This window comes from Pseudorasbora parva, chromosome 8 (assembly GCF_024679245.1).
Source record: "Pseudorasbora parva isolate DD20220531a chromosome 8, ASM2467924v1, whole genome shotgun sequence".
Taxonomy (NCBI): Eukaryota; Metazoa; Chordata; class Actinopteri; order Cypriniformes; family Gobionidae; genus Pseudorasbora; species Pseudorasbora parva.
The window spans coordinates 41,992,656-42,019,628 of record NC_090179.1 but is presented as its reverse complement, the minus strand read 5'-3'; the positions used below and the strand labels follow the sequence as shown (position 1 = coordinate 42,019,628).

General features: G+C 39.7%; 2 protein-coding genes and 2 pseudogenes across 7 annotated transcripts in view; all 4 read left to right on the top strand.

The window, feature by feature from the left end:
- actn4 (actinin, alpha 4) overlaps positions 1-4,131 on the top strand; it is a 64,242-nt gene extending 60,111 nt beyond the window's left edge. For all 5 annotated transcript variants that reach the window (XM_067451315.1, XM_067451316.1, XM_067451317.1 and 2 more), the window contains 2 exons: positions 921-1,079; positions 1,991-4,131. In XM_067451315.1, coding sequence (XP_067307416.1) covers positions 921-1,079; positions 1,991-2,149 — 318 coding nt within the window. In that variant the 3' untranslated portion in view covers positions 2,150-4,131. The remainder of the gene's footprint in view (positions 1-920; positions 1,080-1,990) is intronic.
- Positions 4,132-4,645: 514 nt separating this feature from the next.
- LOC137085328 (SPARC-related modular calcium-binding protein 1-like) lies at positions 4,646-26,171 on the top strand. 2 transcript variants are annotated; one of them, XM_067451881.1, is made up of 11 exons: positions 4,646-4,967; positions 7,583-7,754; positions 7,833-7,951; positions 9,736-9,835; positions 13,489-13,539; positions 13,621-13,683; positions 15,434-15,514; positions 15,676-15,868; positions 16,152-16,231; positions 20,927-21,020; positions 23,823-26,171. In XM_067451881.1, the coding sequence occupies exons 1-11, from the start codon at positions 4,887-4,889 to the stop codon at positions 24,067-24,069; spliced, it is 1,281 nt and encodes a 426-aa protein (XP_067307982.1). In that variant the 5' UTR covers positions 4,646-4,886; the 3' UTR covers positions 24,070-26,171. The 2 variants fall into 2 exon arrangements, with proteins under 2 accessions (XP_067307982.1, XP_067307983.1); XM_067451882.1 differs by having other exon boundaries at positions 4,647-4,967; positions 7,836-7,951.
- On the top strand, positions 10,309-10,424 carry LOC137085551 (5S ribosomal RNA; annotated as a pseudogene).
- Positions 16,683-16,798, top strand: LOC137085540 (5S ribosomal RNA; annotated as a pseudogene).
- Positions 26,172-26,973: the final 802 nt, after the last annotated feature.

The following is a 26,973-nucleotide window of genomic DNA, read 5'->3' as shown; positions in this document are numbered from 1 at the left end:
GTGACAACACTAGTCCTTGGCTGATATTATATTTAACTTGACACAAATGAAAATGGGCTAGAGTAACGTCAGTGTTCAACATATGCTTTGGTGTTAAAATTCTGTCATTAATTACCCTCATGTCGTTCTAAACATCTAAGACTTTCACATAACACATCTTTTTGATGAAATCTGAGAGATTTCTGTCCCTCATCGTCAGCTACGCAGCTACCACTTTGACGCTTCAGAAATTTCATAGAGATCGTAAAACAAATCCATATGAATTTAGTCCATATTTTCTGAAGAGGCTTGATCACTTTGTGATGAACAGATTGAATTTAGGCTTTTATTCACATATAAACATTCAAAACTCACACATCAGTTGTGGTAAACAGAAGCTCAAGCATGTTCGCTTGATGTGCAAGAACCAATGAGGTTCATTCTCATGTTACGCAGCACGTTGTTCTCGCGCTCCAAGCTAGGCTGAGCTTCAGTTTATGTTCGCTGAACAGTGTTTATATGTGAATAATGTAAATTAAACCTGTTTGTACAAAGCAATTCAGTCGCTTCAGAAAATTTGAACAAATATGGATTGATTTTACAATCTCTTAATGAACTTTTTAAAGCGTCAATGTGGGCGTTGCATAGCTGTCAATGGAGGGACAGAAATGTCTCAGATTTCATAAAAAAAATCTTAATTTGTGTTCCAAAGATAAACAAAAGTCTTACAGGTTTGGAATGATATGAGGTTGAGGAAATGACAGAATAAATTGTTTTGGTAAGCTATACCTTTTAAATCAACGCATTGAGCCAACTGTACTTCTATTTCTCACAGCCGCGATTTCATTAGCTTCAAATTAAATGCAGTCTAAAAAAATGTTCTTGTGGTCAGGACTCTTTTCCTGGTTTATCTGGGTTAATCTCTAACTTCTGTTCTTCAGGGTGAAGCTGAATTTGCTCGTATTATGGGCATTGTTGACCCCAACAACAGTGGAGCAGTGACCTTCCAGGCCTTCATCGACTTCATGTCAAGGGAAACAACCGACACAGACACCGCAGACCAGGTCATTGCGTCATTCAAGATCCTAGCCGGTGACAAGGTAAGAATGTGCATGTCAGGGTAGGGGTGTTAAGTTACCAAAAATTCTTTAGTCGGTACCAATACCATACAAATTTGACGGTACTCTGTACCAATTTCGGTACCACAGCAAAATACATTTTTTTTTTTTACATTTTATTTAACTTTTAAAAAAAATATTATCAAATTCAATGAGTTTGTTATTTATGATGATAATCATTATAAGTAAATAATACATAAACATATAAAGGCTGTAGCCTATGCTGTTTAAAATTAAAAATGGTTTAAAGAGCGAGTGAAAAATAAGCAACCATCTAGGAATAATTATTGGTAAAGGCGTATTATTATTATTACATAGAGACGTAGCTAAATCTACCGTACAACAGTAGCCTAATATATTCTGTCAATTTCTTCACACTACACCGAACTTTTATTTTGATGGGTTGCAGTGACGACCTTTGAGTCTGTGTTCATGATTTGACAGTTTTCTCAAATGAAACGATAAATTCTCATGAAGTGATGGTTCATGCGTTCGTATCGTCATATAGTGACACATGGCAGTTGGCAGAGACTACAAGTCAGCGAGCGAGTGACGTGTGTGTGTGCAAGCGTGCCCGTCATTCACACGCACACAGAAAATGCAGGAGTTCTATTTAAATAGTATTTTGCAGTTTAATATTCACAGACACTTGTATATATTCGGCTACAGCCTGGAGCCCTGCGCTTAGATTAACACGGAAATAAATGAATGCAGCTGCGGGTACCGGATGTACTCGGGATTCGGTACTACAGAAATGCTGGTATCGTCAGATTTTTTTAAAATTTCAGTACCGACTTGCTACCGAAGTACCGGTACTTATGACATCCCTATGTCAGGGTGTCAGCCGCCTAAGAGTGTCCAAAGTAACCTGTCCTGTCTCTTCTTTATTTCAGAACTACATCACAGCTGAGGAGTTGAGGCGTGAGCTTCCTCCTGACCAGGCAGAGTATTGCATTGCCAGAATGGCACCATACGCAGGGCCTGATGCGGTGCCGGGTGCTCTTGACTACATGTCCTTCTCCACCGCCCTGTATGGGGAGAGTGATCTCTAAACACCAACTCCAGAACTCCGGAGCAACTCTCTCTCCTGCATCAGCGCTGATCTTCTCACAGACTAGATAGATGAGAGCGCTGGATCAACCTGCATCTGTCTTTCTCTCAACCATCCAGTCCTTAAAGAGATCAGTGCTCCTGAGGAAGATATTTAAGAGTGTTGAAAACGGGACTTCATAGCACACCTGAGGGGGAGGGGGGATAGATGTTTGGGGGAAGGGGGTAACCATGGCATTATGGGAAGAGCAAAATAACTGTTGATGAAGCTTGCCACGCATTGAGGGATGACCTTTTTGATTCTGTGTAAAACATGTCAGTCTTGGAGAGCTTAAGGAAAGTTGTAGGATAGAAGGAAAGAAGTTTAAGATGCAGGTTCAGTGTCAAGGGAAGAGGGGTGAGTGGCTTTGGACTGTAGCTACAGCTCAGGTTCTTTAATCTTCTTCCGTTTCCTCTTAAAATCACATGGATACAATGAAAGGACTGGATGTTTTTCCAACTTTTCAAGTGATTTCTCACCAGCAGTAACCTTTAAAGACAGTTAATGTTAAGCCTTTGGGTTAAAATAAATGAGAAAAATATTAATTAAATATATTAGTTTGTTCTGGGATGGAACTAAAGAGAGCTTAAGGAATCGGCTTTGGCTCAGTCTATGCCTAGACACTTAACCTGCACCCTCTACCCCGGTGGGGAGGGCACAAGCTTTTTCAGTTAACTATTTTCTTTGTTTTAATTTTGTTGTTTTCTTGCTAGAGTTGGTAGAGTTGGGAGGTTTGGTTTGTGGTTGGAATATGTTATTTGGAATATAGTGAGGCTGTATATCGTAGGAAAATGGACAGAATGACTCGAGTGTTTTGTTAGGGTATTTTTGACATGCCCTCTTAACCCATTTTGCTGGATCGATGGAACTCTTAAAAAAAATCTAACCTCAGCTTATGCCTCCCATTTTTTTTCTCTCCTCTCCAGCAATTTTGAGTTGGTGGGATTCTACGCTGTACATACTTATTTTTCCAGTACACAGAACTGCCGGAATACCCATGGCAGTCACACAGCGCTTCAGGTCAAAAGCAAAGATTATAAAATGAGCAGTTTCACCCCTGCGGAGTACTGTAGGCAGGTTTGAGTAGCTACAGGTCTGTGTTTTTTGAGGGGTTGAAGAATCAATCTACAAAAAAATACCCATACAGCGTTCTTTTATTGACTCCCCGACTCAAATTGACATGTTCCTTAAAGAGTTATTAACTGTAACTAATGTCCACCTGGCATCCATCTCTACTTGTTTTTCAAATATTACTGAATGTCCATGTAGGAGCTTCAGTGGTGATGTGAAGCATAGCCTTGTAGTGACCCCTCCACTAAAGCCTATGACTACACGGCTGCTGAATCAACAGTCGAAAAGAGAATTTTATATAGTCAGAAATAAGTACAAATGTGCCTGGTAGTTGCAGGTTGCTCTTTCTCCCACTCAATTTTTTCTTTCCTTTTGTTGTACACTAGTTTTTCTCTTTCTACAGGGAGGGGCAGGGACCCAATGTACAGCTCTGGAGGTTGAGGGGAAGGAGTGGGAGAGCTGAAGTCTTAATGAACATTCCATTATGTCTTAATTAAAATTAAATTACTGTTTAACAAATCTATGCAATCATGTATCCAATACCAACCATGCTCTGTAAGGAATGGCGGGGGTGATTTGCAATCGAAAGTGTTGAATTCAAGTGAGGACAAATTAAGGGTAGAGGGAGGGAATAGGGTTGGGCAGGTGAGATTCAGAAGATTTGAACAGACTTGGACCAAAAGCCTGCTCTAACATCTGAAAAGTTGAATAAAAGCATTTGGAATTCTGATTTTTTTTTCCTCTTTTGTACTCTTTAATATCAAACGTTATCTGCTGTACTGGAAATTTGCAAAAACTGCTTTCTGTCTCGAGATGAAAAGTGAATTTCACATGCACACATAAAGTTTCCTTATAAAATATTACCACTTTGAATGATTTGTCTGTGTCCCTGCTTGCTTGAGATTTCCTCCCACTAAAGCTAACATTTTAAATTTGACTAATAAATTATAGCATGTTCTAGGTTTAATAGGCTGCAAACATGGGTGACAAAATATTTATTAGCAATTAGTCTTTTAGACATTGATTCTAGCTTTGACAGACAGGTTTGGTCTATAACTATTTATCCCTCATAAAAGAAAATACATTTTCTGTGGTAATCTGCATTATGCCTCAAATGTGGATGGAGCTTGATTTGTAGGGTGAACGTTATTTTAAGAAAGCTCAAAATAGCTGTATGGGCTATGAACATTTTTTGGGGGAAAAACAGCCACTCTGTCAAACACTTTAGACAGGTTAAGGACTCAAAGAATACAACCAATAGAGAGCTAACTTACCATCCTCCTAGCCGTCCTGAGGAGGAGTTCCTGTGTGAAAATGTGAGGTAGCCTACAGGCTGTGTCTAGCTCTTCAAATAACATGAGGGAAAGAAGACGTATCGTTTTTAATGTGTTAAAGCTTATATTATTTTCATTTTTATCGTCTGTCTGGTGGTTGTCGTCGTAGAGTAAAAGCGCGAGCGAACCGTTAGCCTGTTATGACAACCTGAATAAGCGCGGTATTTTTCTGCTGTCTTCAACCTCTGAATCCTGGCCGTTACTGTGGTGAGGACGCGCGCCTTGTGTTTAAACTCGCACGCTGGCGGGAAGAGCGCGACCGATCTTAGAACGTGGGCTGTTGTGGCGGGAATCATGCTGGTGTTGACGTTCACCTGTCGCGTTCTACTCATCTTTCTGTTGTCAGATTCAGTAAAGATGACGGATGAAAATCAGGTAAACTCATGACTGGAGGCGAAAATAAGGACCTGATTTCAGTATGCATGTGTAAAATGTATAGTTGTATGGTAAATTTTTACAGATGAAAGCTGATTTTTAACAATCCTGATGGAAAAAGTAAGATTAACTTGCTTTTACAATTCGTAATTTATGTATGATATATTGGCCACTATATAAGTATTGGCCAAAATGTTGATTTTTAATGTTGCAGATAGGGAAGTTAAACATGTAATGAGGACTTGTCACACTTTTTTTTGTTGAAATATAAACTCTAAAAAACAAAGTCACAAAAATTGAGTAGGCCTATGTATAATGTCCTATAAGTAAAGAGGGTTTTGTGCACAAATTTCCATGTCAAAACGGACACCTGCTGACCTAAAAAAAATCCACCTGGCAATGTGAAATGCCTGAGCACGAGCCACACGTGAGCGTGTTAAGAGTTTTTGTCTGAAAGGAACACAAATACAGAATTTTTATTCTTTAAAATCACTCCTTCCTCAAAAGGCTCTTATAAGGACAAAAAATTGGCATTAAATTTAAAATATGCACACCTGTCAGCAAAGCGGCACCACATCTCTCATTCATTAGGTACTAAACCAACCACCTGAGGCCACTAAGACTGTATATTTATTTTCATTCACAGTTATAAAATGGTTAGACATGCCTCATGTCCACAGTGCTGCCTTGTTCTCCACCAGAGTCAGCGTTGACTTTACACGCTTCGGCTGTTGTTTGTTACAGTCTTGGCAGGAGCCGGTTTAAGCACAACTGTGTCCATGTCACTTTTAATGTTGCAGTTGCTGTTGCCTTTTGAAACTGGACTGTGAAAATGTGGAAGGCTTCCATCCTAATGATTTTGGCAAATCAAGATCGGTAACCGCTTAAGGAAATTCATATAAGAGTCTAAAAGTGAAGTAGTATTTTAGTACCTTGACTGATTTTTTCTGGGAAAGACTAGAATTTGTATAATATTCTTGCAGACCTAAAAAATGGTCTATCCAAGACAACAACAATTAGGAGAAATAATAGACATTATTTAACAAAAAGAGATGACCCAAGTTGTGCTCAAATGTGTACCCCCTGCAGAATCTGCAAAATGTTTAATATTTTAACCAAGATAAGAGCGATCATAAAAAAGGCATGTTATTTTTTATTTTTAGTACTGTCCTGACAAAGATGTTTTACATAAAAGATGTTTACATATAGTTCACAATTTATAAAAATGATTCAAAAGTTTATGATTCCTTGATTCTTAATACTGCGTCGTTCCTTGGATGATCCATGGCTGTTTTTTCTTTTCTTTTTCTTGTGATGGTTGTTCTTGAAACGCTTGTTTGTCTTGAGTAGGTAAACTGACCAATGTTCAGAAAAAAGCTTTTGAACAGGATGATGTCCAAATTTAGTTATTTTGTTTAAATATCACCTTTTTTCATTTAGTACTTTCCTTCGGAAGTAACAGAAGATACTTGCATATTTCCCGTAAGACAAATTAAAGGGGTACTTTAGTGCTGGGAAGATGAATCTGTATTTTAATGGGTCATCATTAATGTATTAGAAATGTGAAATTATTTTTGAATTGGGTGCCTTCTAGACTAAGAAAAGACAGAAAATGTATTTTCACTGGCACTCTCATTCACTGCCATTATAAAGCTTGGAAGAGCCAGGGCATATTTAAATATAACTGACTATTCGTCTGAAAAAAGAAAGTCACATACACTTAGAATAGCATGAGGGTAACTATCCATAAAATTATTTTTTTCCTTTTTTAAATATATATATTAAACAAAATTGGTTAATATATTTTCTAAAGATTTTTCTAAAACCTGCTGGTATTCATGGTTCCTCAGTAATGGTTGTTATTATAGAGGTGGAGATATTACCACAAATGTCTGGTGTTGCGAACATGTGCAAGACATTTCTCTCTCTCTCTCTCTCTCTCTCTCTCTCTCTCTCTCTCTCTCTCTCTCTCTCTCTCTCTCTCTCTCTCTCTCTCTCTCTCTCTCTCTCGGGCTTCATTAATGGACACACTGCTCAATTCTTCTCATGGATTCAGTAAACACTGCCACATATGTTTGGGATATTCATGGGTGAAGGGAATCTATGCTAGGCTCATCTGTTTTGCCTTTCCCCACATCTCTACGTACAGAACAAAATTAATCTGACATTGAAAGACTGTTACTGTAGTATTGGGGGGGGGACTCTGATATTTCTACATTTTTATTTCTGTATTAACCAGCAAACAAACTTTTTACTTTTCTTCTCTAATTAAAGCAGAGGATGCCAAATTCAAATTGCAGGTGAATGTTGTTTTTTAATATTTTATCTTGAGGCTGTTTAATATATAAATATGCACTATTTTCGCTTGCTTTCAACAAGATAATCCTTTGAGGGAGTGCAAAAATATAAATCTTTCATTAGTGTGTCTAAACTGTCTTGCATCACCTTTCGCATCATGGGACCGTGAGCTTTTTTCCCGACAGTAGGCTGCTGTTCCTCAGCCAGACACCATGTTTCCCTTTTTCTCTGCCCTTTTGAGAGCTTTTACACAGACTAGCCTTTCACATTCATCCAGATGCAAAAAACCCTGACCCCCTCCCGTTCTCTAATTCTAGCTGCTGGTGTTGGACAAGCAGTGGCCTGAGGCGTGTGTGTTGGACTGTGCTAGAGGGCGCCGTCAGGCTGTGTGTGGCAGCAACGGCCGAATGTATAAATCTCTGTGTTCTTTTCAACGCGCCCAGTGCATCAACAGCCAGCTGAGGATGGACACGCTGTCAACATGCGCAGGTAAAGACTCATCACAGGACTCATCATCTTCATCTGCTCTCAGTGGACCATGTCTTAAAAGTGTTGTGTGTTTGTCAGCAGATGCGTTGAGCTCTAAATGTCAGCTGGCTCGCTCTCAGGCTCTGCGGGCCAGTGCTCGTTCGGACTCCTTCGCCATCTTTATCCCGATATGCAAAGCCGACGGAACTTATGCAGAGGTATTGTGATGCTAAAGTCCAACAATTATATTCATAACTGCGACTAGGGCTGGGCGATATGGAACAAAAAATATATCTCGATTTATTTTGCTAAATCTCAATATACGATATATATCTCAATATCTTTACAGGAAAAATAACCCCCTAAAAACTACAGCAAAAACAAATATGCCAATGTGCCAAGTGCTTTTGCGACATTTAAAAAAAAAAAACCTCCCTGATTACATAAATAATAATAATTTAACTGTAAAAGAAAATAAATAATATTGCCTTCTTTTCATTTATTTCATGCTTTCAAAAGATGAATCAAAGACTCCCTTTTTTACACTTAGGCCTAAAGTAAACAGTAAGCATTCTGCAGAAAGATGGGGGCATGACTGAGATATAAATAAACTGATTTTGTCATAACACCACTTCCTGTTAAATTAGTATCAAAATTCAAACAGTAGATGTCGCGCTCTTTACTAAAGCGTGACTGAGCGCCTCATCATGCGGATCATGTAGGCTACACATGAGTCGATTTTCACTTCTTTTCCAGTTACAGAACGAAATATGAACATCAGAAGGTAGGCTATATGATACAGTACAACTTAAAGAAGAGCACTGTGTCTCAGGACACCCGGGATGTCGCGTTTTTCCCTCTTGGTTAAAACATGAATAGACCTATTCATCATAATCCCGTGATAAAGCTGACAAAATAATAATAGTAATGATATTGCAATACCTTTTAAATGTTTTCAAATGATATGCGATCATTTTGACATTTTAACCGAAAACCATGCGATCAGTTAGACACAAATCATAAACTGGTGTCTCCGCACCGCGTCTCGTACCAATAGTGTCAAGACTGGGTGAAACTTGCGATTTGAACTATGATGAACATTAATATTTCTTTATGAATTTTAGCAAGCAGTTGTGTTATAAGAAAAACGAGTCTCTAAACTGAGTCTTGAACAACGCACTCGCTTGTAAACATGATAACTAATCCTCACCTGGTTGCGGACGCCGCCGTGTTCAATGAGACAACACGTGAGGTGAGGGGGAACAAAAGCAACGAGGCGGGAGGCACACGAGCGCAGCACAGAGAGGGCAAACAAGCAAAGTGGCGGAATCAGAATTAAATATAAACAATATATCGATATATACGATATGTCCAAATCCATATCGAGTTGAAAAAATATCTCGATATATTTTAAATATCAAGATATCGCCCACCCCTAACTGCGACCATAATCTCAAAAGAAACGTAGCGTTGATTTCAGATGCGGACAGTACTCAAGTATTTTTACTTTCCAAGTAATTTTGTTTTTTAAGTATAATGTATTTTATCAGTGTTCTTCTTTGGAAAAGTTTTGCTTCAACACATTCCAAAACATAATATTGTACTTTTTACAGCAATACATTTCATATTGAATATCATTTAATACTTAATTACATTAAAAATGTAGCGCTTACTCAAGTAAAACAAGCATTCAAAGTATTCAAAGAAAGTAAAAATGTTTTGTGTAATTAAGTACTAAAAGTTAGAAAACAACAACTTTTATTTATGAAATGTAGTGCAGTAAAAAGTATGACATTATATATTATGCTTCGGAATGCAGTGAAGTAAAAATGTTCTAAAGAAAAACACTGATAAAGTATATACTTAAAAATGTACTTGAGTAGAAAGTAAAAATACTTAGCCTCTGGTTAATTTGGAGGCATTGTTGTTCATTTTGGTGGCATTTCCATTTCTAGTTTCAGTTTCCAAGCCTGCATGACCTCTCATGACCTTTGACCCGTAGGTGCAGTGTCACAATCAGACAGGTTACTGCTGGTGCTCCACTGCCGATGGGATGCCTGTGAGCGGAAGCTCTGTCCTGCACCTGCGGCCAAACTGCACTCGTGAGTTCTGTTCGTGAGTCGCTTGAACGAGTGAGACAGGCCTGTGCTAGCTATGCTTCCATCCACATAGTTTGATGTGAATTTTGGGATATCCGATTAGAAGACGAACAGCAGTCTACTGTCGTAAATATAATTTATAATTTTTTTTAAAATTATGTTTAGTTTTCATTTGAATTTTAGTTGAAGTTTTAGTATTTTTTTTGCTGTTTATTTTATTAACTTTCCCCGCCAAAATACGTCATTTTCCGTTATTTATGAAAAAATGCATCCAAGGCCAAAAACAGAATTTTCAGTGTTTCCGTGTGTTCACTGTCAGACGCTAGGGGGCGCTATTGCGTATCTTCTGAATGAGTACTTAGGCCCCGTCCACACAGAGACGTGTTTAGCTGTATACGTATACATTTTGTACCGTATCAGCGTTTCGTCCACACGGATCCGGCGTTTTGGAAGCATGAATCCAATATTTGACCATGACCAGCAGCCATATCACCCTGTAGCCCAAGACTGGTTTCCCACTGAAGCTAAGCAGGGCTGAGCCTGGTCAGTACCTGGATGGGAGACCAACTGGGAAAACCAGGAGCTGCTGGTAGAGGTGTTAGTGAGGCCAGCAGGGGGCGCTCACCCTGTGGTCTGTGTGGGTCCTACCGCCCCAGTATAGCGATGGGGACACTATACTGACAAAGAGCACTGTCTTTCGGATGAGACGTTAAATCGAGGTCCCGACTCTCTGTGGTCGTTAAAAATCCCAGGATGTCCTTCGATAAAGAGTAGGGGTGTAACCCCGTCCTCCTGGCCAAATCTGCCCACTGGCCTCTGTCCATCATGGCCTCCTAATAACCCCCCTCTCCTGATTGGCTTCATCACTCGGTCTCCTCTCCACCAATCAGCTGGTGTGTGGTGAGCGTTCTGGCGCAATATGGCTGCCGTCGCATCATCCAGGTGGATGCTGCACATTGGTGGTGGTTGAGGAGATTCCCCCTTCTATGTAAAGCACTTTGAGTGCCTTGAAAAGCGCTATATAAATGTAACAAATTATTATTATTATTATTATTATATTTTTTGAAACCGGGTCCCAAAGTGGATAGATCTGAAAACGTCAATCTTCCGTTTTCGTGTGTACAGCGAATCCCTATATTTTCTGAAACGGTGATGTCATCACACTACGTTCAGCACGGTGAAAGATTTAAGGGATACAACTACGGGCACTGGGCATGCGCACATCAATATCGCATCATTTAATTACCGTATCTGCATTATTGTAAGGGTATGTTTTGGGTTGGGGTAGGTGTAGGCATTAATAAAACACATATGTTAAGTAGCAAATGTATTTATTGTTATTTTATTGTGAGATTTTGCTCACCTCCGACCACTGCTATACCTCTTCTAGCCACAACTCTTCTCCTCTGTTTTTAGTGTATTTCTGTGGCAGAATTACAGCGCCACACACTGGCCTGGCATGCAAACTACATCGTTTTTAGTCGGTTTCGGTGATCTCGTGTGGACGCAGATATTTTTTCAAATGAGGGGAAAAAAAGATCGGATTGGGAAAGCACTGGCTTCGTGGGGACGGGGCCTGAATCTCCTGATTAAAACACACCCAAGTAAGACGGAGTAAAACGAGCGATCATATGTATGCATATGAAAAATAACGTGATCATCATCATTTAACAGCATATGAATCAAAACGATCTAATGTTAGTGAATGAAATGTGGACCCAGGACGATCTACAGGACTGTAAAGCACTAGAAGTGTTGATGGACTCGATCTCCTCCATCTGTGTTTGATCATCACTCTGAATCTGATCTAGATACAGTCATTCACAAAAACCTGATTTTCTCAGCTTTTTCTTCAAAATGTAGCTGTTTTTATGAAACTTACCCATATTCCAGTGTTGATGAAAAAGGAATAAAACATGTTTTTTTGTTTAAAAGAAGAGGGTCAGCTCTTTCTTTTGATATATTGCATGCTCAGATATTCATAAAACAAAATATTCTATGGGCTATTAAATTTTGGTGAAAATGTTAAAAAAACAGCTGGCGGGGAAACAGTTAATATGCCTATATAATTGTAAAACATTTTTTTCTACTCAGTTATGTCTTAACGAGATATGTCGTTAAAACAAAATATTTTCTCATAATATTGAGATGTTTATAATAATAACAAAAACAAAATTTTTCTGTAATAACGAGATATGTTGTTAAAACTGCATTTTTCTTGTTACGACGAGCAACATATTTTCTCCTATTAACAAGATGTTATATCATTAAAATGACATATTTGCTTGTAATAACGAGATATGTCATTTAAAAATGGCATCTTTTTCTTGTTAAAACTGCTTATTTGCTCGTAATAACCAGATTTAATGTCATTAAAAGGGACATAATAATGCCCCTTTTCACAAGATGTAATATAAGTCTATGGTGTCCCCATGTGTGTGAAGTTTCAGCTCTTAAATACCCCCCAAATCATTTATTATAGCTTGTCAAATTTGCCCCTTTCTGGATGTGAGCAAAAACATGCCGTTTTTGTCCGTGTCCCTTTAAATGCAAATGAGCTGCTGCTCCCCACCCCCATTTCAGAACAGGGCGGAGTCTTTAAAAAAGCTTCGGATACTCTGTGAAAAACAAATCTCACTCAGCCAAAATGTCAGAAATAACCAGTTGTGTAGTGCAGCCTTACATGTTTGAACCAGAGCCGTACACAGACATTTCTGAATGGTTAGTGGATACATTTACGTAACGTTAGTTGTGGAGTTGTATAGGTGCTCGTGTCAGAATGTAAAAAAGTTTGCTTTTTGCAGTTGCTGCAGTTGCTTTTCCTTCCTCTTGGCTATCTTTGCGGCAAGGTTTTTATTCCTGGTTTCCTGGGCTTTCTGTACGCCTGTCTGTCTGAGAACTAAATGCCAGGTAGAGCGGTCTTCTGTGCGACTCTCCCACGTGCCGATGTTGATGTCAGACAGCTTTTTTATTGTCTCGTATTAATGAGGTTATAATAATAATAATAATAATGCGTTCAATTTATATAGCGCTTTTCAAGGCACTCAAAGCGCTTTACATAGAAGGGGGGAATTGGTCTCCCATCCAGGTACTGACCAGGCTCAGCCCTGCTTAAGTTCAGTGGGAAACCAGTCTTGGGCTACAGGGTGATATGGCTGCTGGCTATGTCATAAAAAGAAAAATTCTCATTAATACATTTCCTTGTAATAAAAGATGTTATGTCATTAAAACAACATATTTGCTCATAATAGAGATGTTATGTTGTCAAAACCGCATATTTTTCTAGATTAGAAAAATCTTCCGATTAGATTAGATTCCACATTAGATGTTGTCATTATAATGACTTATTTTAAAGACATAACATCACATTATTACGACATAACTGAGTGGCAAAATAACTTCAACTTAAACTAAATTAAGTTTTATTTCAGTTAATGTTTGTTTTAGTTCAAGTAATACATTTTTTATGGTTTTATTTTTTTAGCTAACAATATTAACTCTCATACACCACAAATTGGGCCTTGTTCAGGATTTTCGAAGTGTGTGAGTAATAAAGTGGGCTGAAAACCTCTGTAGAAACTTTAGAGAACTGCACGTTTTGAATGGTTAAGCATCGCATTTTTCCTTCATCTGTTTTTCCCTTATCTGTGCTGAAGGTCAGATGTCAGATATTACTCAGGAAACCGATGTGGAATTAGCACAAGCGAGTAAGTGAACACACACATACACACATATCTCAGTATAATGAAGTAAAGATCCCGTTATCTGACATGTTCCTCTGTGTTTAGAGCGAGGTGTTCAGTGGCGCTCCTCTCCTGATCCTGAGCGGCGCTCTCTACCGACGACTGCAGGTCACATTGAGGATTTCTATCTGATGTTCATCATATATTTGTAGTCTATTACATGAACTCAGTGATCAGCAAAGCTCAAATACACAAACTAATGTACATATTGTTGTCATATTGATATATTGGGCAAAGTTACTTTTTTAAAATACGATATTACATTGTAATAGCTCTAAATAGTAACTAGTTGCATTACATTTCATTAGCATGACTTTGGCCCTGTTTACATGTTAAACGTTTGGTTATTTTTAAAAAGTAAAGAGACATTTACCTTCGTTTGCGCCCTTCGTTTATAAGCAAACGGAGAATTTGCCTCTGAAAACGAGTCTTTCTAAGGGTGCTTTCACATCTCTAGAGCGGTTCATTTGGTCCGAACCAAGGGCAAACAATTATACATTGTTGCATTTTTCAGCTTTTTTGGTTCCTTTTCACACCACACTGATTGCTTTGGTCCGAACCAGTTAAAACGAACCAAAACGCAGGCACGTGACAACATCCACATCACTCATTGGCCATGGCGTATTTCCTAAACTGCTTTTCGATTGGTCAGAATATACGTACGGCTGCGCGGGCCGGTTTAGTCCCTGGCCAGAATCTATTACACTGTGTGTATTTACCACAGTATGCAAACAAAACATTTCTATAATGAAGCGCGGATGCAACGTGAAAACAACGCTCTAAGGCACTGCAGACGGCGAGCGCGCATCACTCGTCACTTCAAGAGGGGGCGTGCATTAATTATTCTTAACTTGACATGCTCATCTTCCGAAAATATTGCCAACGATCTATCAGGTAATAATATCATGCACACAATGTCAGCGCAGCTAACTACGGCAGCTGGTTCAGTCCAAAAATGATCAGTACTTTTGCAGTTGGTTCTGTTCGAGGTCGGATCACGTTCTCACCACAAACAAACCGCTCTAGAGTTCGTTTGAAATCGTACCGAGACCACCTCTCCAAGGAGGTCTCGGTCCGCTTGTTTGGTCCGCTTTTGGTGCGCACCCGAGTGCGATTGCTGCTTTCAGACCTGACCAAACGAACCGCACCAAAGAGGGAAACGAACTCTAGTACGATTCAACCGAACTAAATGAGGCAGATGTGAAAGCACCCTAAAAAACTCCGGCCAGAGTGGAGATTTTGAAAATCGTTCTTTGCAAGTTTGTATGTAAATTGAGACAAACGGGTGTTTAGGCAGCCATCGTCACAGTATGCGTCAAACGTCAAAACTGCGACCTATGTTTACATGTGATCATGGAAGCGTTCAGAGAAGCAGTCGTATTTATGTTGGTGTGAACTCTTCTCGTGTTTGCATTTGCAAATACAGCTGCTCCATTATGTCGAGGAGCAGAGACGAATGAGTGCTCGGAGGTCAGCAATTTTGCAACAACTTCTCCCTCCCACACGAAGAACTAGCCCGCGTCACCGCCAGCGTTGCCGGGATTTTGTTTGGCTTACGTGGGCTTGAGCTTCTCGTTACACCGCCACCTACAGGTTTGGCATGCTCTTGACCATATATACATGGGTACGTGTGCACAATGTTATTTTTGAAACCGGAGAGGTTGAAAATGTCCGTTTATGAAAATAGCCGCCCACATGTAAACATAGCCTTTGTCTCACCTGGCTAAGCTTTCTTGTTTTTTTTTTTTTAGTAACAACAAAAGTGAAATGAATAATCCTCAGGCTGAAGGAAATTCATGCCATATGAACTCCATTGATGAAAACTGAAGATGTCACCATTGTCTGATTTTAAATACAGGAGTCACTGTGCCTCCATTTTGGGTGACAATCCTATTGAACTCAGACCCAAATGGAACCCGTCCCGTCAGACAACCCACAGGTGAGGAGGAGATGATCAAGGCTTCATTTGAAGAGTGCGTTTGTTCAGTCTCTCTCTCTCTCTCTCTCTCTCTCTCTCTCTCTCTCTCTCTCTCTCTCTCTCTCTCTCTCTCTCTCTCTCTCTCTCTCTCTCTCTCTCTCTCTCTCTCTGTACTCCTACAGACTCTCTGAAGAACTGTGAACACGAGAGAACGTCTTTGCTCGTTGAAGCGGGCATTCGGGGGTCAGAAGAGCGTTTTATCCCAGAATGCAGTGCAGATGGGCGGTACAGATCCGTTCAGTGCCACAGCGGCACAGGATACTGCTGGTGTGTGAGAGTGGACTCGGGACGACCCATCCCGGGCACTTCTGACAGGTAGCGTGTGTGTGTATATGTTTGTTTGTGTGTGTGTGTGTGTGTCCTTGTTTATATTACATTGTGGATAGTAAAACCTGAGATCACCAGCGGTCCCCACTTTTCAAAAGGCTTATAAATCATACAGGATGAGTTATTTTGAAAATGTAAAAATGCAGAATGTTTCCTGTGATGGGTAGATTTAGGGGTAGGGGCTGTGTGTGTGCGTGCGTGCGTGCGTCCGTGCGTGCGTGTGTAAGCCAGTGTAGAAAACTGAAAATGATTTTTTTTTTTCTCTGCACAGGAACCAAATGCCTGACTGCAGCTCTCAGGAAACACACACACTCATCATCAGCAACAACTACACAGAAACACCTCTTTTAGGTCAGATCTTAGTATATATTAGGTCAGGGATGGGCAAACTCAGTCCTGCTGAGTTTATCTCTGACCCTGATCAAACACACCTGAACCAGCTAGTCATTGTCTAACTGGAAAGGTAGTCAGGTGAGTTTTTATCAGGGTTGTGGAGCTCAACTCTGCAGGCCCTCCTGGACTGAAGTTGCCGATCCCAGATAAATGGCAAGCAGAATAGGAAGAATGTCAAAATAAATTGGACATTAATCCACATTCTCTTTTAAAGTGCCATTTATGCTATTTTAAAGGCTCCTAATGCTGTTCCGGAGTCTCCTACAATTGGTTTACATGCATCCAAGCTATTTTATCATAGCAAACACTGGAGCATCAGGTCTTTTCTAGTCTGATAAACGTCTCTGTCTCTCTAAATAAGTGGGTTTCAAACTGTTTTAAAAGCGGCCCTCTTTTTTGTCGCAACACAACCAGCAGCCATATCACCCTGTAGCCCAAGACTGGTTTCCCACTGAAGCTAAGCAGGGCTGAGCCTGGTCAGTACCTGGATGGGAGACCAACTGGGAAAACCAGGAGCTGCTGGTAGAGGTGTTAGTGAGGCCAGCAGGGGGCGCTCACCCTGTGGTCTGTGTGGGTCCTAACACCCCATAGTGATGGGGACACTATACTGACAAAGAGCACCGTCTTTCGGATGAGACGTTAAACCGAGGTCCTGACTCTCTGTGGTCATTAAAAATCCCATTCCAAATTTGCCCATTGGCCCCTGTCCATCATGGCCTCCTAATCATCCCCATATCCTGATTGGCTTCATCACTCGGTCTCCTCTCCACCAATCAGCTGGTGTGTGGTGAGCGTTCTGGCGCAATATGGCTGCCGTCGCATCATCCAGGTGGATGCTGCACATTGGTGGTGGTTGAGGAGATTCCCCCTTCTATGTAAAGCACTTTGAGTGCCTTGAAAAGCACTATATAAATCGAACGCATTATTATTATTATTATTATATATGCCTACAACATTCAAACAAGCCAAGCATAAGAATACTAAAATACAATGGGCCATTTGCTGTATTCTCCATTAAGCCACTAGATGGTACAAAAACACTTTTCTTAGCAACCGCTTTTGATCCTTGACGAGAACTTTGACCTCAACTCAAAGTTGATTCTGCACAAATTTGAGCTAGTTAATATGGGACGCTAATTAACTGGCTAACCAACAAGAACTTTAACTTTAAATCTGGCCATGATCAAGTTGTGTCAGAGATGGGGACTCGAGTTTGAGACTCGGACTCGCACTTATTGTATTAACGCAGTGCGCATTTTCTGTTTGATCTGTGGCCCATAGTTGGAGAAATTGAGATCAGCCATAGACGTAGGCTAGTAATGCAGCAGCAGCAAACATTAACAGGGGAAGAAAAGGGTTAACAATAACATTACTCTGAAACAAGCCTACATAAGATACAATATTTTCTACTTAACTTTTATTACACTCCAGATCGAAAAGTGCGTTTTTTCACTGAGCGCATTCTCTGCCATCCAAGCTGAAGCGCACTCTCTCTCATGTCTGAGGTAAATCATTAACACCATCAACGCTTACAGTACATGTGTTTTATTGAACTAAATACATTACAATCGGCTAAAATGAATACGTAGGTTAGTTTTCTGAACGAGTGCTCCCGAGTCAATGTTACTCACACTGTTCGCGTGAATCGCGGCATAGTTCGGCGCACAGACACACACACACACACACCGGCAGTTCAATAGAGAAACGCGCAGCTCTTAAAGGGGCCACGCTATATTCCTTCTCGTGGAATATGGACCTCCTCCAAGTATGTTGTGGTGCTGGTGCTCTCACAGGTCCGCATTATCATTATAAATCAGGAACAGACAAGGGAGTACTTTTTCTTCAGAACCTAAATTTTTGGTCTGTACTGTAGGCTACTGTGCGGTTGTGCTAAGGCAAAATGCAGATATTATCTTAAAGGTAAAGCATTCTTGGTGTTTTTGTCATGTTGCAATACCCTGTTTACAGTTATATAACAAAATCAAAGCTGATACAGTATGTTAATAGAAAAAGGTGTCAAAATAACATATTACATGCTTTGAATTCCTTATATAGCTTTGCAGTGTTCTATACAGCCTGGATGGGTCGCCGTACGTGATGCAACACTTAAGAGACTTATTATAATAAAGAGACTTGAGACTTGACTTGGACTCGAGCCCAGAGACTTGAGACTTGACTTGGACTCGAGCCCAGAGACTTGAGACTTGACTTGGACTCGAGCCCAGAGACTTGAGGCTTGACTTGGACTCGAGCCCAGAGACTTGAGGCTTGACTTGGACTCGAGCCCAGAGACTTGAGGCTTGACTTGGACTCGAGCCCAGAGACTTGAGACTTGACTTGGACTCGAGCCCAGAGACTTGAGACTTGACTTGGACTCGAGCCCAGAGACTTGAGACTTGACTTGGACTCGAGCCCAGAGACTTGAGACTTGACTTGGACTCGAGCCCAGAGACTTGAGACTTGACTTGGACTCGAGCCCAGAGACTTGAGACTTGACTTGGACTCGAGCCCAGAGACTTGAGACTTGACTTGGACTCGAGCCCAGAGACTTGAGACTTGACTTGGACTCGAGCCCAGAGACTTGAGACTTGACTTGGACTTGAGCCCAGAGACTTGAGACTTGACTTGGACTCGAGCCCAGAGACTTGAGACTTGACTTGGACTCGAGCCCAGAGACTTGAGACTTGACTTGGACTCGAGCCCAGAGACTTGAGACTTGACTTGGACTCGAGCCCAGAGACTTGAGACTTGACTTGGACTCGAGCCCAGAGACTTGAGACTTGACTTGGACTCGAGCCCAGAGACTTGAGACTTGACTTGGACTCGAGCCCAGAGACTTGAGACTTGACTTGGACTCGAGCCCAGAGACTTGAGACTTGACTTGGACTCGAGCCCAGAGACTTGAGACTTGACTTGGACTCGAGCCCAGAGACTGGAGACTTGACTTGGACTTGAGCCCAGAGACTTGACTTGGACTTGAGCCCAGAGACTTGAGACTTGACTTGGACTCGAGCCCAGAGACTTGACTTGGACTTGAGCCCAGAGACTTGAGACTTGAGACTTGACTTGGACTTGAGCCCAGAGACTTGAGACTTGACTTGGACTCGAGCCCAGAGACTTGAGACTTGACTTGGACTCGAGCCCAGAGACTTGACTTGGACTTGAGCCCAGAGACTTGAGACTTGACTTGGACTCGAGCCCAGAGACTTGAGACTTGACTTGGACTCGAGCCCAGAGACTTGAGGCTTGACTTGGACTCGAGCCCAGAGACTTGAGACTTGACTTGGACTCTAGCTCAGAGACTTGAGACTTGACTTGGACTCGAGCCCAGAGACTTGAGACTTGACTTGGACTCGAGCCCAGAGACTTGAGACTTGACTTGGACTCGAGCCCAGAGACTTGAGACTTGACTTGGACTCGAGCCCAGAGACTTGAGACTTGACTTGGACTCGAGCCCAGAGACTTGAGACTTGACTTGGACTCGAGCCCAGAGACTTGAGACTTGACTTGGACTCGAGCCCAGAGACTTGAGACTTGACTTGGACTCGAGCCCAGAGACTTGAGACTTGACTTGGACTCGAGCCCAGAGACTTGAGACTTGACTTGGACTTGAGCCCAGAGACTTGAGACTTGACTTGGACTCGAGCCCAGAGACTTGAGACTTGACTTGGACTCGAGCCCAGAGACTTGAGACTTGACTTGGACTCGAGCCCAGAGACTTGAGACTTGACTTGGACTCGAGCCCAGAGACTTGAGACTTGACTTGGACTCGAGCCCAGAGACTTGAGACTTGACTTGGACTCGAGCCCAGAGACTTGAGACTTGACTTGGACTCGAGCCCAGAGACTTGAGACTTGACTTGGACTCGAGCCCAGAGACTGGAGACTTGACTTGGACTCGAGCCCAGAGACTTGAGACTTGACTTGGACTCGAGCCCAGAGACTTGAGACTTGACTTGGACTCGAGCCCAGAGACTTGAGACTTGACTTGGACTTGAGCCCAGAGACTTGAGACTTGACTTGGACTTGAGCCCAGAGACTTGAGACTTGACTTGGACTCGAGCCCAGAGACTTGAGACTTGACTTGGAGTCGAGCCCAGAGACTTGAGACTTGACTTGGACTCGAGCCCAGAGACTTGAGACTTGACTTGGACTCGAGCCCAGAGACTTGAGACTTGACTTGGACTCGAGCCCAGAGACTTGACTTGGACTTGAGCCCAGAGACTTGAGACTTGACTTGGACTTGACTTGGACTCGAGCCCAGAGACTTGTGAGCATCTCTTGAGTTGTGTATATGAAGTGTTCAGGCCACGGTAGACTGACCAATGGGCATTTATGGAAGGGCAATTAACCACCATTTTTGATAAGCCTAATTTTTTTTTTCATCAGCCAATCATTTTTATCAGCACAACCTTTGAACCATTTTTATCACAACTTCATTTAAATTATTTTTTATAGAGTTGCCTTTTTTCTAAAATTGAATTTCATTCAGCTAATATTGATTGTGTTGTTTGTTGAATATTGATGTTATCTGTTATGTTATAACCTGTGAGGCTGATGCGGCAATACATTAATATACAAACCAGTCAGATCTTAGTCTATTTGACTAAAATATCAGCTATTTAAATTGTGATATCTGTCTGTGTTTGTATAGGTTGTCCCAGTGTACGAAAGACTGACTTTCTGAAGAGTTTGATACAAGCATTTCAGCAGGAAGTTGAAAGTGTTGCTCGATCTTCTGCTGACAGGTTAGAGACACACACACACACACATCGATTACAGTCATTAGACATAAAGACAAGCAGTTATCAGAGTAAACGCTCACTCTATCAACAAATGTGAATTGAGTTTTGTTTCAGTTTTGCATATGTCCTTGTTTCAACATGTAGTTATTGTAGTAATAACTATAAATTGTGCATAATTATAATTACATGCAACTAACCCAATTCAACCAAAGCTCAATCCGAACTCTGTATAGTAAGTACATGTAGTTAATTCACTGTAACAAACCCTAAACCAAACCCTAACCATAACTCTGTAGTAAGTACATGTAGTTAATTAATATTACTCAGTACTTATTTGAGTAAGTACAATGCAACTACATCACCTTAAAATAGAATAAACAAACACTGAAACAACACCTGATATTTTTTCAACCATATTTCAATTCTGAAATATCAGTTTCTTACTCAACCAGTAAATATTAAAACATATGTATGAAAACATAATTTTTGCAATTCAGTTTGCTTGCTGAAATGAGACATTTCTCTTTTGAAACAGTGTTGTTATTGTTAAATAAAACTATTAAAAACTAAAATAATTCAAATAAATTAATGAATTAAAATAAAGCTAAAAATCAAAAACTTGAAAAATGAACACACACACCAAACGTTAACGAAAATTACAAATGTTGCGTTTGCTACTAACCGAAAAGGAAAATACAATAAAGCTAAACAGAATGTGAAAAAGTGCTCATTTCATTATTCGAAGCGCGCGCAGAAAGCCGAGTCTCAGACAGCGCGCCAATACTAAACTGAGCTCTCTTTCACTTCTTCTTGCACTTAAGTGGACAAATTGACTGTATGCTAGTAAAGAGAGTCGGTTTTGTCTTAAAGCTACACTGTGTGATATTTTCCCCCATCTAGTGGTGAAAAGGTATATGACCATCCAGTGAATAATAGTTTCTGTTTCTCTCAATTTCGATTTCGTTTCAACTCCTACAGTGGCCGATTTAGTCATGGCTTCCAGTTCGACCTCTTCGGTGAGTGTTGCTTCAAGTGATGAGGTTACTTTTGAAAACTATTATAATTTGCAGTTATTTAATTTGCCAAATGATCTATGATCAAATTAATCTATGTAAAATGAATAATAATTTTACGTTATCGTTATTTTTTTTTTTACCATTTCATTGCTAACATCAGCTATCGGTTCCCAAACGAATGCAAGCTAATCTTAGTAAAGTAACTTTTATCAGTGCTATCGTTATTCTGTATATTGTACGACATCACTGGCGTAAGGCAAAGTTTACATTGTTGGCTATATCAGATTACAGGACAGATGTGAAAGTCCCGCTTAGAAATAGCTAACTTACACTAGCATTATCAGATTACACTACATTAATTGTGTATACAGTAAAATAAATGAAAAATAACTCAAATTTAAAGTGTCTACATATATAGCCTACAAATTATAATGCAATTAAAATATTAATCTCATGTTATCCGTCATAGAACACGGATTTATGTTATAAGGTAAACAATACTTTTTCATCATTGACGCGAGGAAAACTATCCTAGACGTCGTTCCAGTGTTATGCACAGCACACCATGATATAATTAGCCAAGCAACAATAAAACTTCCAATATACACAAATAGGCTGAATTAATATTACCTTTCGAGAAGAAAGCAGGCAACGTCGGCGTTCTTTTTAAAATCGTTGCTCCTCATGAGCTCTTTCCATCTTGGAAATGCCACTCCAATATTTACTTTTGTCTTGTTGATTTGCCCGTTGCGTTGCCGTCTTAATTCTCTTTTCCGCTTCCTTGGCGACTCTGGCAAATATCCTCGAGAATAAGAGTGATCCTCCATCATCATATAGCAGCCTTAAGCAATCCCCCTCTTCACATTCGACACAGTGCCATCGAGTGTTAAAACGTGAAAAGCGAAGCTTGAATTTACGGGTATGTCCCTCTTTGGCAAATGTACTTTTAAGATGGAGGAGCAATATGGCGACCGCCATCCGAACCCCTCACCTGTATGTATTTTCAATGGTATATTACAAACTTACGAGAATACATTATTACTTGAAAGAAGTAAATATACATTAATGAGCGCATATATTTTTGAAAGAACTAAGTTATTTTAGCTAAGAATAAACTAAAAAAGTTACACAGTGTAGCTTTAAGTTAAATTAAACAGTTGAGAAAGTAAATGCATGTGTAACAGTATCAGTCTATTAGATCTGTGCATTCGCTCTTAAAGTGACAGCAGCCTAATATTCCTGCTGCTTCATTCATAAATAAAGCTGTTTTATTTATAAAGTGCTTACTTTATTACACTACTGTACTTGAAAACTACTCTCATAAATAATGTGGAAACGCACTGTTTATTTTATTTGTGTCTTTGTTATATTGTATGTATTTGTGCTATTGCTAGTAAATTGATTATTTGTTCTTATTTTATTACTGACTGTGAATTGTCTTTAATAATGTTTTAATATTAGTAGTTAGGCTAGTAGTTTTAGATGTGGAGAATAGAGAATTGTGAAATTTTGGTGTCATTACTTTACGGCTGGTAATAAATATTTATGGGCGGTACATTTAAAGTCACTGGCCTTTGGCAGGTGTAGCAAAAAAGTGCATAAGCATGTGACAAAATTAAAATATAAAAATAAAAGCTAATTCAAAAGTATATAAATAATACTAAAATTACACATCTTTAGATGAATCACGAAATGTACTTTTTTGTGATCTTTCCACTATTTCTACATTGTCATTTTTGTGGCGTTGATCCAGACCTTCCATCATTGACTGATTCCTCTGGTCTTTCAGGACACTCGAGCCCCGTCCTCACGTCCCCACCTCTCTTCCCTCAGTTTACACTCTCCGTCTGTACTTTACGTGGCTGGATGCAGACGGTAATGGGGTTCTCAGCGAACGAGAAGCTCGTCCGTTACGCCTCCAGCTCCGCAGAAGTCTGCGTCCTCGCCGCTGTGCCAAGAAGTTCATGCAGTTCTGTGACCGTAACGCAGACCGTCTCCTCAGCACTCAAGAGCTCACATCCTGTCTTGGCATTTGAGGCCCAACTACATAAATATTGTACAAGATAAAGCGTCTTTGTAAATGGTTTCAGACTTCAGTTTGACCTTCATCTCTCCACAGCTCCTTTGAGTCTGTGACTGCAGCGTTCAATCACTTCACTCTGGGTTTCTGAATCGGTTTCGGCTCTCGCCGGCGCGCTGACCTTTTCACTTATGCAAGTCCAAACGCTGTGTCTTTCAAATAAAGGACTCGTTATTGGTTTTGTAAAAATAACCACAGGTTAGCCTTTCTGACCGCTGGAGTGTATTTGAGTGTTTGAGAGTGAGTTTGGACACATGGTACATGAGCATTTTAATTATTCAGTTTTACGATCAGGGTTATTATAATAACCCTGAAACTAAACATTTTTTTTTTAAATGTTTTGACTTAAAATAAAATGAATGTTAGCTTGAAATAAAATAAAATATAGAAAAACTGTAGCTTATTTTATTTCAGCTAGTTGCTAATGCAACATTTCTCATTTTTGTTTAGTTTTCAAAACCCTCAACAACAGAAAATTTCACATCCATGAAATTGAATTGAATAATCCTTACATATTATTCATGTTATGTATTAAGACTTAAATGAGAGAGAAAAAAATAGAGCTTAAAGGTGCCATGTATAAAAATTGAGGTAAAAATATCCAAAAAACGACCTACACGCATCAAAAGAATGAGAAGAAATAAGGGCGATGATGTCATTAAAAAAATGTCAAGTTATAGTGCTGCAGAGATATCAACCTTAATTAGCAGTAGCATTACTAGCCCCGGCCCGACAGGTGTCGTAATACCAGTCTCGGCCATGGGCTTACATGAACCTGATGTCAATCGTGTGGAAAGTACAGCCCACTACTTCATTTCAGTTCAGGGAAGAGAGTGGACGGATGGCCGAAGCCTTTGGCCCCTTAAATGTATCTGATATGATAAAGAGCTGTTTTTACCTGACCAGAAAAAGCGGAAGTGCCCGTGCCCCGGCGACTGTGTCCCGTCCCGTCCCGTCATAATAAAAGTCCCGGTACTCGCGAGCCGTTTAGAATAGGCGCCCTCCAGTGGACGAAAAGTTGCATAGTGCACCTTTATTTTTTGTTTTATTTTTTAAATCTTAAATGTAAATGTATGGTCCATTCCCTTGTTCTGTTAAAGGGATACTCCCTTATAGGGCTTATTCAACATCTTTACTACATTTAGATATGTGGGCAAATGTATTTTTGTCTCAGGTTAATAGAGGTATGGTTCTGGATCGTGATTGTGTAACCCTCTTTGTCTCTCAAAATCATCAATGTTCTTCACCATTTATGTACTGTATGAAAAAATAGCCAGCTACTATTCACGCCTAGCCTAGAAATCTAGACGCACCCTAGCGGCAGCAAATCTAATCTGCCTGTGTCGTCTAGCAACTCTCAATACAGTTCTGATCTGTAAACGCCAAACTCTGGTCGGGCCTGAATTGAAATTAGTAAATCTTAAAAAATTAAAAAATATTTTTTTTGTGTGTACTTAAAACAACTAAAACTAAAGATTATTTTAGACACATTTTTAAAAAAACCTTTTAAAAATTACAAAAAATTTAACTAATTTAAAATGAGAAGTTTAGACATAAAAATAAAAAATATTTCAAAATATCATAACAGCATCTCATTTATACTAAAATTTAATTTAGTTAAAATTTAAATAATGTTACTTGACTTCATACATTTTTATTTTTTTATTTAAACCTAAAAAAGAACCAAATTTTAGGACAAAATAGGCTACTGTAATATCAAATTTATTCTGGTATCAGTCAAGCCTTTTAATTAATTTCTTAACCAGAGTTAAATAAATGTAAAATAGAAGAATTTTCACTGATCTCATATTTTTAACCAAATTTTATGTCAAAGTACTTTGGTATTTCTCGTGTTTTGTGTTTCTTCAGCACTGACAGGAGGAGGTCAAATCCAAGTCCTTGAATATGAGTGAATGTGAATGGAAAATTCATAATAATGTGGCCCAAACACCTCTGACAGGTGTAAAAAAGGATTTGAAGCCACCTTTATTAAACTGTCAGCCTGTCACTGTCAGATTGTACCCCATTTGTTCCTGTGTTATTTTTTTATTTTTTTTCATAAAGTAAGCCTATAAGATATTTTCTGTAGGTTGATCATGTCCTATTCATTCAACTGTATGGAAAAATAACTAAATTAAATCCAATAAATTGCATTACTTACTTAAACTAGTGTGTTTATGATTACAATTGATGGATTAAAATAAACATGGTAACAGATGTCAAGCAGCATAACGGACAGTTTTTGTACAGCTAAAATAACCGGAAGTGAATGAGACCAACAATCAAGTTAAAATGGCCGCGCTCTAGAGCAAACACGTTTACGTTGTGGCAACGTCTGTGGCACGTTGTATTTCTACTTTGGCAACGTCGCATGTTGACGTGCTCGCAACATTGTAACAACGTAGAATTGTAAGACGCGACGGGGCTGTAGCAACGTTGTTGCGCAACATTCAGCAACTTCAAGACGACATTCTGACAACTTATTTTTCTATGCTATATTTCCCATTCCCCATAGTGGTTCATTTTTAATTTCAGACATTATACTCTTTATATGCCTATTGTTTATCCTATTATTTATGGGCCTAACAGTAAATTAATTATAATCAACACCTGCAACACACTTTTGAAGAGTAAAAATGACATACAAGTTTATTCAACTAGGCCTTATTCAACTTTATTATAACAGCATGTGGTAAGCGATTATACATACAGATACATTTTGTAAATATAAATAAAATAGAATAAACAAAATTTAGTTTAAGTATAATACATCAAACACACAAAAAAGCAAAGATAGGTCAACACATTTAAGAACAAAACCGGGTTTTGTAGATGGCAGAAAATCGTATTCAAAAGCCGG

Coding starts and splice junctions, on each gene's coding strand:
- LOC137085328 (XM_067451881.1), top strand. CDS start 4,887: ATGCTGGTGTTGACGTTCACCTGTCGCGTTCTACTCATCTTTCTGTTG. Junction 13,684..15,433: donor CTCTCTACCGACGACTGCAG/GTCACATTGAGG, acceptor TTTTAAATACAG/GAGTCACTGTGCCTCCATTT. Junction 21,021..23,822: donor GCTCGATCTTCTGCTGACAG/GTTAGAGACACA, acceptor CTGGTCTTTCAG/GACACTCGAGCCCCGTCCTC.